Here is a 13,952-nt window from a genome sequence, read left to right as displayed (position 1 = left end):
CATGCATAATGGGTCAGGAGGAACTGGGAGTCACTGAGCACAAGTGGTGCAGAATGAGGCCAACAATAAAGGTTAGCCTTCAATTCAAATAGTAACACTAACGTCAGCATTTGATTTCCATAGGCCTATATTTTCATTACATCAGCAATAGGATTCAGTATATTGTATTTTATATAAAAGACACAGAGCAAAAGAGTTGTAATAAAATTAGTGCACACACAAAAACAAATCAAATTTACTCTACACTACAGTATAGTAGTATACTATTTTCTGCAATATAGCTGTGAGTGCAGTGCGTGTCACTAAGTAAAATGCTGTGAACCTGTTTCCGTGTGACCTGTTTCAGTGTGACATGTTTCAGTGTGACCTGTTTCAGTGCTCTACACTGCTCTCAATCTGTAAGACTTCCTCCCTTGACTGCCTTCACACCTTCCTCTGCTTTTACTCTCACATCCATGTTGTTCTGGCAACACCGACCTCATTTTGACATTCGCGTGGAGTCACTGGCAATTTGTGCCCAATAACTGCCTCTGGCACACACACATGCGCACGCAAATACACACAGACTTTCTCTCTGTCACTAGCACTGAACATGTTGTCATAAGTGACTCTATTGTTTAACAAGTGACATTCATCTAATAGCGGCTGTATGAAAATGACCACAGAAATGTTTCTGCAACCACTTCAGGCTGTTACATACGTGCATTGGAGCATTTAAGTCGTTGAGTATTTCTTAAATACATAATCATGTCAATGGTAGTGAGTCTTTGAGAGAGGATTTCAGGCAGGAAAGTGAATATTACAGGAGCTTTCTTAGAAGAGTCCATTTGTGGTGTGTGTGGTAAAGCCAAGTAGTCCAGCAGACCAGAGGAATATCCCTGGCATGGTGATCGCTCAGGGTGGGGCTCCTTTATTCATCTAGTCTATGACCTGCATTCTGTATCAACACATTTCAATATTTCATCAAGACGCTATTTTTAGCTTCACTGCTCGAGAGGGGAGTAAGATGGGTGTGCAAACATAGTCTATGAGACGCGCGCATGCACAGACGTGCGCCACACACACACACACACACACACACACACACACACACACACACACACACACACACACACACACACACACACACACACACACACACACACACACACACACACACACACACACACACACATTTTACATTTAAGTCATTTAGCAGACGCTCTTATCCAGAGCGACTTACAGGAGCAATTAGTGTTAAGTGCCTTGCTTAAGGGCACATCGACAGATTTTTCACCTAGTCGGCTCGGGGATTAGAACCAGCGACCTTTCAGTTACTGGCACAACGCTCTTACCCACTAAGCTACCTGCCGCCCCTATACACACACACTGGGCATAAAGCCTACTAGTACTATCTGAAAATTGTCTACCTTTCTAGCCCCAAAACTCGCTGCTCTTTTCAGCAGATTGAATATGAACGCGATTGCTTTTGTAGTGGCTGATTTGAAACTGTATTCCTCGTACACGTGTTCTCTGTTATGCTCAAAGGAAGCCGCTGACACCTCGGCGAGACATCATTTCCATATCAAACCCTTGACATATGCTGAATCTATCCTGAAAGATAACCCTCTCTCAGTGACTCTTAGTAGAAAGATGAAGATCATCGCTTGGATCAAATGAAGTGAGGGCATTTGGGACTGGTAGAAAAAGGAAAACAACTGTTTTGAATACAGAACGCAGAGGTGATAAGAGACTCAAACACCTGCGGTATCTAGTTCCTGATTGAAACATTCACAGTCATTGACATCACTCAGGGCTCTACAAAAGAGAGACCTATCACCTAGCATTTCTGTATCTGGTTGATTTTGTACAGATCATTCTTGACATTTTTCTTGACATTTATTTTGAATATTGATAAGCATAATCAGTTCTAAAAATGTCTAAGTTGAAAAAGTGTTGCAGTGAACTTAGCTTTCATTTTGCACGTCAAGCTATTTGTCTATTTCTAGTGAATTTGTGAATTCGAAAATATGTTATCTATAGTAAGGATACAATGTAATTAAACTTTGAAATCAAATAATTTTACAACGCTTTTTAAAAAGGTACTAAACAATATATCTAAAAGCAGTTCAAAAAATAATTTGCACTGCACAAGGTAAGGAGCGTCCTTACTGTCGCCTGTGGAGAATTCCTGGGAGTCAAGGATCCCAGATTCCTGGAGTGACCTAATGCAGGAGTCCACCAGCTCCAAGCCGGTCGTCAGTTCTTCCTCAATGTCCTTCTGTCCGTCTGTGGAGACACAGCAATGAATAGAGAAGCAGGATTAGTGTTCAGTTACCTTAAAAATACTCCCAAGTTTACAAAAGGCTAGAGTTTACTACAGACACACTCTGATGGCCAAGTGGTAGTGACCATGCTAGGTAACCCAAAAGCTCTGTAACTTCACTATACACTGAAATCTGTCTCTGCCGTGCCGTACCTTCTCCTTGTCTATCTGTTTGTTCTTACCTACAGTAACTGACATACTTGTCCTCTGTCTAGTGTCATCAGTATGGCAAACAGTGGCAAGGGATAAGGCCTTACACAAGAGGTTTAAGATCAGGATTAATCTCTCATCTAAGGCTGAGGCTACTGGCAGCAGACACTTAGTCCTCTACCCTATTAGAGTCATAATGATGATTACTGGTGTTTTAACTCAGGGATAATTCTGTTTGTGCAACATTTTTCTAAACTCATCAAAAACATATCCATCAGTGGAACTTTCCCAGAGTCGATGACTTAGGAGAAGCAGAATCCTGAACATGACTTGCAGTCATAAATCTTTGACATTTTAGTCAGTTAGCTCTTATCCAGAGCGACTTACAGGAGCAATTAGGGTTAAGTGCCTTGCTCAACGGCACATCAACAGATTTTTCACCTAGTCAGCTCGGGGATTAGAACCAGCGACCTTTCAGTTACTGGCACAACGCTCTTAACCAGTACGCTACCTGCCGCCGCTTCAATGATCAAATCCTAGACTACCTGTGTTTGATACTTTAGAAGACAAGGGTGTGTTCTGTTGTTCATACTTTGCTCTAAGCCCATCAATATAGTCTCAAGTAGATGTGCAAATTTCACACCGGACTGACAAGACAGAACAGCAACAGAGCTGTGTCTATCTGACAAATGATGACAGCTGTCCGGACCTAGGAGCTAGGCATGGTCCACTCCACTCTACTCTCAAGATACACCTATCCTTACAATGTACACAATTCAACTGAGGTTGTCACATGCTCTGTCACATAACACAAAACCAGATGCATTGGATGTCAAATGTACATACCTTGGTTATTCCAGCGAAACTTCTCATCCGCTGAACTGAAAGAGAGAAAGAAACAGAGCATGGTCAGAATAGAAAAACAGCAAACCATCTTCCTCTGCCGTAGCATCCTAATGGCCCAGCCTTGAGCATTACCTGGTGACTGGGACATTTTCATCTATTTTATTCTCCATGAATTCTGTACACATCCACATGAACTCACAGTAACTGTAATATATGTGTACCTCGCAATGATAATTCCCTGTTTAGAGACAGAGAGGGAGGATAAGGTTTGGATGAGATGCTGCTACAGTAACACTTGGCTCTGTCCCCAGTCTGTACGTCTGTGTGGCATGACTAGGTTACAGTACTGTAGAGCAGAGCAGAGCAGAGTTTACTAGGAGTTGGGCTGACTGCAGGGATCCCTTCCTCCTTTAGTCTGGTCAACATGGTGTATTCTGTCAGAGTAGCCCAGCCAGCCAGTGCAGCACTAAGCCTGAACGGGGTCTCCCTCCAGGAGGGAGGGGAGTGGGGTACACAACACACCACCTAGAGAGACACGTGGTCTTGGGAGGACAAGCTTTCAGAGCCGCCACTGCCCCCAACTCTCTCCTCTCCCCCATAGCCGACCACGCCACCCTCCTCTTCTTTTCCCTCATAGCCACCCACCCCTCCCCTCCCCCAACACTTCATCAAAAGGTACTGTGTCCCTCTGCTGCCCCTCTTCCCATGGGCCATGGAGAGGGTGACACAAATTAACAATGTAGCCATGAAAACACCACCTACAGGAGCAAGGCAAGGTCACACAAGACACAATTAACACATAACAATGAAATGCAACTCACTGCTGTTTATGGAGACCTTCAGTATTGTCTGTAATGATTCTGCCAGCATTTTGAGGTTACAAACTGGGGTGCTTCATTTTATGTAGGCTATATTTCTAATTCTACATGAGTGGATGCCTTTTCTCATTTGCAAAATGACTCCACACTGAAAAATAAACTGGCTGCCCTCTCATCAGAGCAGAGATGTAGCACTCACTTCTGTCTTCATGAAGTGCTTTGAGAGGCTAATTAAGGATCATATCACCTCTACCTTACCTGACACCCTAGACCCACTTAAATTTGCTTACCGCACTAATAGATCCACAGACGATGCAATCGCCATCGCACTGCACACTGCCCTATCCCATCTGGACAACAGGAATACCTATGTAAGAATGCTGTTCATTGACTATAGCTCAGCCTTCAACACCAAGCTCATCATGGTCCTCTGTAGCTCAGCTGGTAGAACACGGTGCTTGTAACGCCAGGGTAGTGGGTTCGATCCCTGGGACCACCCATACACAAAAAAAATGATGCACGCATGACTGTAAGTCGCTTTGGATAAAAGCATCTGCTAAATGGCATATTATTATTATTAAGCTCGGGGCCCTGGGTCTGAACCCCACCCTGTGCAACTGGTTCCTGGACTTCCTGATGGGCTGCCCCCAGGTGGTGAAGTTAGGAAACAACACGTCCACCCACAAGGGTGCGTGCTCAGCCCTCTCCTGTACTCCCTGTTCACCCATGACTGCATGGCCACGCATGCCTCCAACTCAATCATCAAGTTTGCAGACGACACAACAGTAGTAGGCCTGATTACCAACAATGACGAGACAGCCTACAGGGAGGAGGTGAGGGCCCCACAGAAAGTGTGGTGAAGAAGAAGCAACAGCGCCTCTTCAACCTCAGGAGGCTGAAGAAATTCAGCTTGGCCCCTAAGACCCTCACAAACTTTTACAGATGCACAATTGAGAGCATCCTGTCGGGCTGTATCACCGCCTGGTACGGCAGAGGGTGGTGCGGTCTGCCCAATGCATCACTGGGGGCACACTGCCTGCCCTCCAGGACACATACAGCACCCGATGTCACAGGAAGGCCAAAAAGATCATCAAGGACAGCAACCACCCGAGCCACACCCTGTTCACCCCGCTATCATCCAGAAGGTGAGGTCAGTACAGGTGCATCAAAGCTGGGACCGAGAGACTGAAAAACAGCTTCTATCTCAAGGCCATCAGACTGTTAAATAGCCATCCCTAGCCGGCTACCACCCGGTTACTCAACCCTGCACCTTAGAGGCTGCTGCCCTATATACATAGACACGGAATCACTGGCCACTTTAATAATGGAACACTAGTCACTTTAATAATGTTTACATACTGCTTTACTCATCTCATATGTATATACTGTATTCTATTCTACTGTATTTTGGTCAATGCCACTCCGACATTATTCGTCCTAATATTTATATATTTCTTTAATTCCATTCTTTTACTTTTAGATTTGTGTGTATTTTTGTGAATTGTTAGATACTACTGCACTGTTGGCGCTAGGAACACAAGCATTTCGCTACACCCGCAATAACATCTGCTAAATATGTGTATGTGACTAATACAATTTGATTTGATTTGATGTGCAGAGAGTGCTTCTTCAGCAAGCCAGCTAGCGCAGAGACTCCTAGAGGGTGTAGTTATTCCTGATGTCGTATTACCTCTAGGTGTTGACGCAGTCAGCCCAGTCAGTAATACACTTGTGTCCCCCATGGACCGGCTCGTACATAAAACATCCTCCATTCAGGCTGCAAAGTCAGTTTCCTCCTAAACTCTATTTAATAGCTCGTCAGTGGTAAGAAAACAAGAAAATATGCGTACTGTCTTAATAAAACACAATTCTCCACCACCATGATAGGGTGGCTAATGTTGCGGTATGCCTTCAGCCAGGGTTAAACAGACTCACGTGGTATGCAACATCCAAAAATGGTGGTGGAAAATTGTTTAAGTAAGACAGTATGCATATCTTCCCAGTTTCCCCCCCCCACCGCCATCAAATCGAGTTAAGGAGGAAACTGACACCTTTGCAGCCAGAATTGAGAATGTTTTATGTATGAGCCGGTCCATGGGGGACACGAGTGTATTACCGGCTGAATACATTAAAGTAGGACGTAAGATGACAAACGACGTAAAATAAATAATAGTGCCATCCTGCGGCCGGTTGGACTACCAGCCAGCAGCCTTAATCATTTTCATGGGCCGATATGTTGATGTAGTCGCTAAACCGGGGCCGTCATTTGGAGCAGGTTGGCATTTATTTTATGACTAAAAATGTAAATGTATTGGGATGACTCATGTACTGGAGGCAGCTTTGCAGGGTAGTCACTAACTAGCACAGCCACAAAATCTGATTTTAAACCTAACCCTAATTGTAACACTAACCACACTGCTAACCTTATGCCTAATCCTAACTTTAAATTAAAACCAAAAAGCACATTTTTGTTTTCATGCATAGATAGACAATTTTGACTTTGCCACTGGCCCATCTAGTGGAAATCGCTCGGCTCTGCCTCCTGGACAAGATTCATCCCAATAAATGTCAACCTACTCATATATGGACTATAATGTCAGATAACCACACTGGGATCGATGGGAGATTATCTCTGATCTGGAGCACACAAACAAAAATCATAATAACTATGGATTCACTGGAAATGGGAGCTTGAGAGGGGTATTGAGCTCTGCTGCTCCTCCGTCCCTTAATCAATGTGAGAGTATCACAGCGATGGCAAGCCCGACGCTAGCTGCATCAGAGCTCAGCCGCCACTGTTATCACCAGGCTAAATGGTCATTCACCGGCCCTTTGGCCAAGTAGCAGCTGCTATATCATCCCATAGATTTCTCCTCCGCAGAGTGTGTGAGGATTCATATTGTGAGGCTCTCTCTGTTTACACTGCGGTGACGAATTGCCAGAGAAAACAAATGCCATATGTTAATAGGGGCTCTGCATCGGCCGCGAGTACTCATTCATCACGCCCTCTTTATTGAACTATACACACACACAGAACCGCACCGGCACAGGGCAGGGGAGGAAGAGAGGAGAGGGACAGTGTTTTGGGCTTGAGTGGCCTCTCACAGAGACACTCTGCTTGTCTGAAAGGATGGCTGATAATAACCAGTACCTCCCATCTCACTCCTGTGTTTGCCTCAATAGTTTCCCACACATTTTTGAACTTCATGTTGGTTACTGTGACATACCTGCAGGCCTACATCTCAGTCTACAAGCTCTAAAACTACTAGGCTTTACTGAGACATGACTCGACAGAAATAGAAGCTATAACAACCCACTTTCATCCAAGATCTGTTGCATCTAACGTTCTTTATTCCACAATCTTTCTACCCTCTGTGTGCAAACGGCAGGTTAAAGTCTATCTTTAAATAGCTAATTGAACTTTAGCTCAAAACAGTTTCTCATATTGATTTACTACTACACAATCAATCCAATCTGTCTGGATAATTAACTATAAAAGAGAGCGTAATTGATGGTGTGATTAACTGGTGCTGCAGCTGCAGGTCACTGTCTATATTCTATCAGTTAATCACCGTTAATCACACTGCTTTTATGGAGATGTGCTGGATATTGAGAGACAATCGAAGGCCCAGTTACATTCCCATGATGAGATCGTTAATATCAACCCTCTCTCATATAATTATGTTGGTGGTAATTAAGAAAATATACATACTGTAGATAAGCTATTATTATAGTAGCAAAGTGTAGAGCTGGTGTGTGTGTGTGTGTGTGTGTGTGTGTGTGTGTGTGTGTGTGTGTGTGTGTGTGTGTGTGTGTGTGTGTGTGTGTATGCATGCGTGTGTGTGTGGATATTGGAATGTTAGTGCTGAGAGCAGCACTGTAAACTGAGGACAGGAAGAGTAAGGTTGAGTTCAGTGTTAGAGCAGTTAAAGATAGAACTGTAAGCAATGGCTTAAACAACCGGAGGAGGTTATGCAGCGCGGCAGCAGGGCAGCAGAACACTCTCCTGTTTCATCATCCCTGGCCTGTAGGCCTAGCTATTTGACTTCTATTTTAACAGGGAGTCACCATTGAGACTCTTTTGCAAGGGAGCCCCAATGGAGCCCTGCTCCTGCACTCCTCTACTCCAAAGAGCCTGCTCTTTCTCTACAACTCCCTCCCTTCCCCTCACTGAATATACAGTACAGTGAAGGAACATTGAACAACACTTTCCCAGTACAAACCCTCTCTCCCACAACATGCATGTGAGGGAATGCTGTCATGACTTGCCCTCATGGGTTAGGATCAAACATGCCGGCTAGGCAAAGGTTTGAACACCCCCTCTCCTGGGGGCCAGTTTTATGACCGGTCGTAAAATACCGTGCAGACTTTCTCTTCCTTGCCATGAAGTATTGGGAGAAAGGACCCCTTTGTTAACAAAGGAAGTCTTCATGCCAAGACTCCAACATCCAAAAGTGGATAATGAAACAATATTCTTACTTAAAAGAATGTGGGAAATGGTTGGTGGGGACTTAAAGAACAATCATGTCAAATTCGTTACTATGTTGTGATGTCATTAAAGACAGTGGAACAACGTAACTGTACCTCTGGGGGGCTACACTTCCCAGTTATGAGATTTGCATCTAATTATTGTATAAAACGAATGATTAAGTATAATAATACTTTTGTGAAGATAACAATGTGATTTTAGCATTCTACATGAGATGATTGTTTTCCATATTGATTTGTTCTCAGTCAGTGGCCACGCCCAGATGAGCACAAACATGATGGAACACCCTTTTACCCCGAGTGCATAAAAAGCCTCGTGATGAAATTCACCTCAGACCAGCAGATGTGAAGCGTGAGCTAAACGTTGCAAAATGATTTAAAACTACAACTCCATTACCAAAGGAAGACCAGCAGACGTGAAGCGTGAGCTAAACGTTGCAAATGGTTGAATTTCTACCAGACCAGTAAGCCCCATGGCTTAAAATGGTTGAAACTCTACAGACCAGCAGACGTGACGCGTGAGCCAAACGTTGCAAATGGTTGAATTTCTACCAGACCAGTAAGCCCCACGGCTTAAAATGGTTGACACTCTACAAGTCCAGCAGACGTGAAGCATGAGCTAAACGTTGCAAATGGTTGAATTTCTACAAGACCAGAAAACGTGAGACGTTAGTCCACACGTTTGAAATGGAGAAACTCTGAAACTCTCAACCTCTACAGGGGGTGAAGAAGAAGACAATGCACTAGACCTTATCATTTCAGTCTGCAGCTGGCATGTATAGTCGTCTAGACAACTTTCACTAAAGACACGAGAGGAGAGGACAATCCCTCTCAGACAACCTCTGGTACATCTGAAGTATCCATTCTAACCACCACTACGACCAGAAACTCTACCAAGGACATTGAGATCTCTGGTGGGAAAACCAGAGTCCTACATCATCAACTCAACTATCGAGGACAGTAAATACATGTTGCATTTCTAATCCGAATGAGCGATTATTAGGGTGCATAAGTATTATGATTACTGTGAGTGCAGTTTCCAAAGTAACTACGATAGTTTGAATCTCTGTCTCTCCCTTCCATTCTGACCCCTCCACTACCCAAGCATTCATGCTAATGTTAGTCCAGTCCACTAGGGACCTGTTTCATTTTATTACGTTAGTAATCAATAACCTATGTGTGTTTGTATTGTGTTATTATTTAGTTAGTTAGTAAATAAATAATTAAGCCAATCTGTGTATTGCTGATTCATCAATAAGGTTAGGGTTCTTGCAGGTTCAAGGATTATGCGACGTTCAGAATGAGACTGATAAGAGGTAATTATTTGATAAGTGACTGTTATCGATATATAACCTATATATATATTCTAAGAGTTTAATTCAGGAGATGGTAACTCATTAAACAACTTCTTCTGTGGTGCCCCAAATTCCTAATGAGTTAATTGTTACATGATTAATTTAATCGAGTGACAATTAAACATAGTTAGGTGATTCGATAAATAACAGTCATACATTAAAGTAAGTCACGTCACGACAATGCATTGCATTCACATCATGCATGGCATGAGAGCTCATCAGAAGCGTTCCTATTTTTTCTGTGCAAATACTGTACAGATGAAAGCATCAATATTGCAATGTGCCTCGTGTCCCGTGTGGCATTTAGATACCGCAACTCACACTCCTCCAATGCAGATCTTGATCAATCATTCATTCAAATGGGTCTGAGGAGGGAGGATGAGTAGTATTCCCATTCCCAACCACTGCCCCCTTATGATGTGTGAGAGGCTGTGACAGTGTAAAGAATATGCAGGGAGCAATCCATTGTTCTCTACAGATGAATGTGAAAGGAGAGACCAGAGGAGACCAGAAGAGATCACGGCCTGAGCAGGGCCACACACTGCTAGGGGTCAACGTGGCAGGTCCACACAGAGGACAGGCAGAGGAGGACGCCCTAATATGCAGTAATGGAGCTACTCACTGACTGGAGAGCGGAGAGATAACAAATCTAGTACAAAGTAGTCCCCCACTCTATTCTATAAAAAGGCATAGTACCTGTCTGACAGCCTACCTTGTAATACTGTAGGATAGCATGTGTGGAAGACTACTTTGTCCTAGTAACATCTAATGGTGGCAGTGGGCAAAGAGTTCAACATTATGTGCTTAAATATAAATAGCAGAGTAGCTAAACACATATTATTGTGTTTAACTAAATTGTTAGGATATCTATTTCTGCAGGTGTGGCCACCCCTCTCATTTGAACAGAGAGTATGTTGCCAACAGTGAGAGCTAGACTAAAAGAGATGCTTGAGAGAGGGGTATGGTTTTACCTCATCACTTACATCCGCCCACTCAGTGTAGTATCCACTCAGAGGGTGCTGCACTGCACTGGTGGTGTCAGTGTCATGATGAGAGGGATTCCATGAGATGGTACAAATGAGTACATCCCAAAGGTAGTCATTCACTAAAAGAGCTGAGACACCCCCAGCGTCCATTACAAGAGCGGGCGAGCAAGCGATCATGCTCATCATACCTCCCATAGCACGAGAGAGAGAAAGAGAGAGCGGGAGAGAGAGAGAGAGAGAGAGAGAGAGAGAGAGGTTAAAAACAGAGAACGGCTTAGCCACAGTGAATAAAGCCAGAGATAGAGGATAGAAATTCGGTCATTTTATCCGTTCAATAAACACATTTGGAATCCAATTATAATGCATTTATAATTTTTTTCCTCATCTTGGATAATATATTTTATCAGGGCTGGGCACAATGGGGACTATATCCCTAGTGTGCAGTAGTGCATTGAAATACACTAGAGTGAGAAGCTAGGGTCTGTGACTGTGAGAAGAGGTAAACAGCCCTGATGGAAATGAATTCTCCCTCATTTAAATCCCAGGAGAAACAGATCAACTGGGGGAAATCTGCTGAGTCAAGGAAGTGGGAAGCTTCGTTACGGTGAAGGTTAGCCAGGCAGTTCCTGTGAGGAAGGAAGGAAAGAAGCCAGGCATGTCCTTGGATCGCCATGGTGACCCTTAATTACTTGTTACCTGCGCAGATAGAACACTCTTCTGTATCCCAAATAGCACCCTATTCCCTCTGTAGTGCACTACCTTTGACAGGGTAGTGTACTATATAGGGAACAAGGTGCCATTTGGGACACACCCTCTCTCTCTGAATAGGTGCTCAATGTTGTATTTCAACATAGTCTGAAAACAACAAAACAGTAATTCCCACAGGCTTCGGATATAGGTTGTTTTCAATAAAAGGTCACAATACGTTCGATTTGTCTGCTGGTGGGACAAAGAGACTCCCAGCTCCGCTAAAACAATTGACGACTACGTGATGTTTTCAAGGGTGTCAGGGCGACGTGTATGCTGTGAGCGAAGTCAAGCACAGGACACCGAGCTACTGGCAGACAAACCTTACTAGCACAGTAATAAAAATACAAACAAAACCTCCAAACAGGGAGGAACAAAATACGCATACACCCGAACACTGCCGACCTCACGGAAAACAATCACACACAATAACCAATGAGAGACAGGGGGTTATAAAGGGAATACAATGTAACATAATGGGAAACAGGTGAAAACAATCAGGACAAACTAGACAAACACCGAAACATAGATCGGTGGCAGCTAGTACTCCGGGGACGACGAACACCGAAGCCTGCCCGAGCAAGGAGGAGGGGCAGCCTCGGCTGATTCCATGACAAAGGGGTTGTTAAATAAATTGTTTAATATCATCACCTTTTGAGTATAGTCAGAACTTCAAATTACAGATTCTTCCACATTTAACTCATCAGAGTTATACAGCAAGTAACTGCATGCTTTTCATGATCAGTAAACATCAATTGATCATGTAATTTCAAATACGTTAAGGTAGCCTATCCATTTGGCATGTAGCTAGCTAAGCGAACAACATCATTTAGCTTACTTAATCAGAGATTAGGCTTCTGGAAAGAGCTTGACATCGGCAAGTCCTCGTCCTGGTAAAGTTGTCAGTCAGACTACTGTCATCACCACTATAGATAGAAAGCAAATCAAACAATATTTTGATATAGTCATCTAGTTTATCCCCTGAAAGTTCGCTTGTTAACTAGCTATATTGACATGATCTGTTATTAGCTATCTAGCCAATTTGATGTGGTCCATCAATCAATGTAGCCTATATAAGGTCTGTCAGCAGCAATCGTAATTAAACACACTTAAAAACAATGTTGAAAAGGGGATCATGTTAGCTAACTGCACTAGGTAGGCCTACATTGGTTGGAGAAAAAAGTACCTTAGGTCTACCTACCACTATGTTTAGCCAACTAACTTTCTACCGGTAGCTTGCAAAGTAAACATTATCAGCTAACAGTACCACGGCAAATGCGCCCTTCTGCTGCTTGACAGGCAGAGCCCACAAAAAATGGGAAATTAACCTAAACCACTCATACTTGTCAGGTTTAGTTCACTTTCATTTTATATCTCTCAAATATCCAATTAATGTTGGCCAATATTGAGCGATTGTCACTTGAACCGATGTGGATGTGGTGGAGGAGTCAGGCGCAGGACACAGAGGTTAAGTCCAACAGACTTTAATAGTCTAATGATTATGAGGAAAAAACCCGACCTCGAATAACACCAAGAGGCGAGGGAAAATTACGCACACGCGTAAACACGAAACAAAACAGAGTGCAAACACGTAGCTCTGACAAAGTGGCAGCAATAACAACACACAATCAGTCTAGTGCAAAAACACGGAACTTATAAGACACGTAATCAACACACAAATGGACACAGGTGTAACAGACAGACAAAAGCAATAAAATAACGAAACATAGAGCGGTGGCAGCTAGTACTCCGGGGACGGCGAACGCCGAAGCCTGCCCGAACCAGGAGGAGGAGCAGTCTCGGCAGAATCCGTGACAGTACCCCCCCCTTGACGCGCGGCTCCAGCCGTGCGCCGACCCCGGCCTCGGGGACGGCCAGGAGGACGCGGACCCGGGCGCGTGGGATGCCCACGGTGGAACTCAGTCAGGAGGGATGGATCGAGTATGTCCCTCCTGGGCACCCAGCACCGTTCCTCCGGACCGTACCCCTCCCACTCCACGAGATACTGGAGACCACTCATCCGGCGCCTCGAGTCCAAGATGGTCCGGACCCTGTACGCCGGGACCCCCTCCCTTGTCCTTCTTCTTCACAAAGAAGAAACTCGAGGAGACCGGGGAAGTGGAGGACCGTATGTATCCCTGTGCCAAGGACTCGGCTATGTAAGTCTCCATAGCCGCTGTTTCCTCTTGAGACAGGGGATACACACGACTCCGTGGAAGAGCCGCTCCTGTTTGGAGATTTATCGCACAGTCCCCCT

At 44.2% G+C, this 13,952-nt stretch overlaps 1 protein-coding gene across 1 annotated transcript in view; it reads right to left on the bottom strand.

Moving 5' to 3' along the window:
- LOC311146246 (catenin delta-2-like) overlaps positions 1-13,952 on the bottom strand; it is a gene marked incomplete at its 5' end in the record, with an annotated part of 103,684 nt that overhangs the window by 53,739 nt on the left and 35,993 nt on the right. Inside the window, 2 exons of the mRNA XM_084182747.1 lie at positions 2,152-2,268; positions 3,302-3,336. Of these exons, the coding sequence (XP_084038873.1) occupies positions 2,152-2,268; positions 3,302-3,336 (152 nt within the window). The remainder of the gene's footprint in view (positions 1-2,151; positions 2,269-3,301; positions 3,337-13,952) is intronic.

This window comes from Coregonus lavaretus (genome assembly GCF_964263955.1).
Source record: "Coregonus lavaretus genome assembly, chromosome: 19".
Classification (NCBI taxonomy): domain Eukaryota; kingdom Metazoa; phylum Chordata; class Actinopteri; order Salmoniformes; family Salmonidae; genus Coregonus; species Coregonus lavaretus.
The sequence above is the reverse complement of the archived record's forward strand: the minus strand, read 5'-3'. Positions and strand labels throughout refer to the sequence as shown.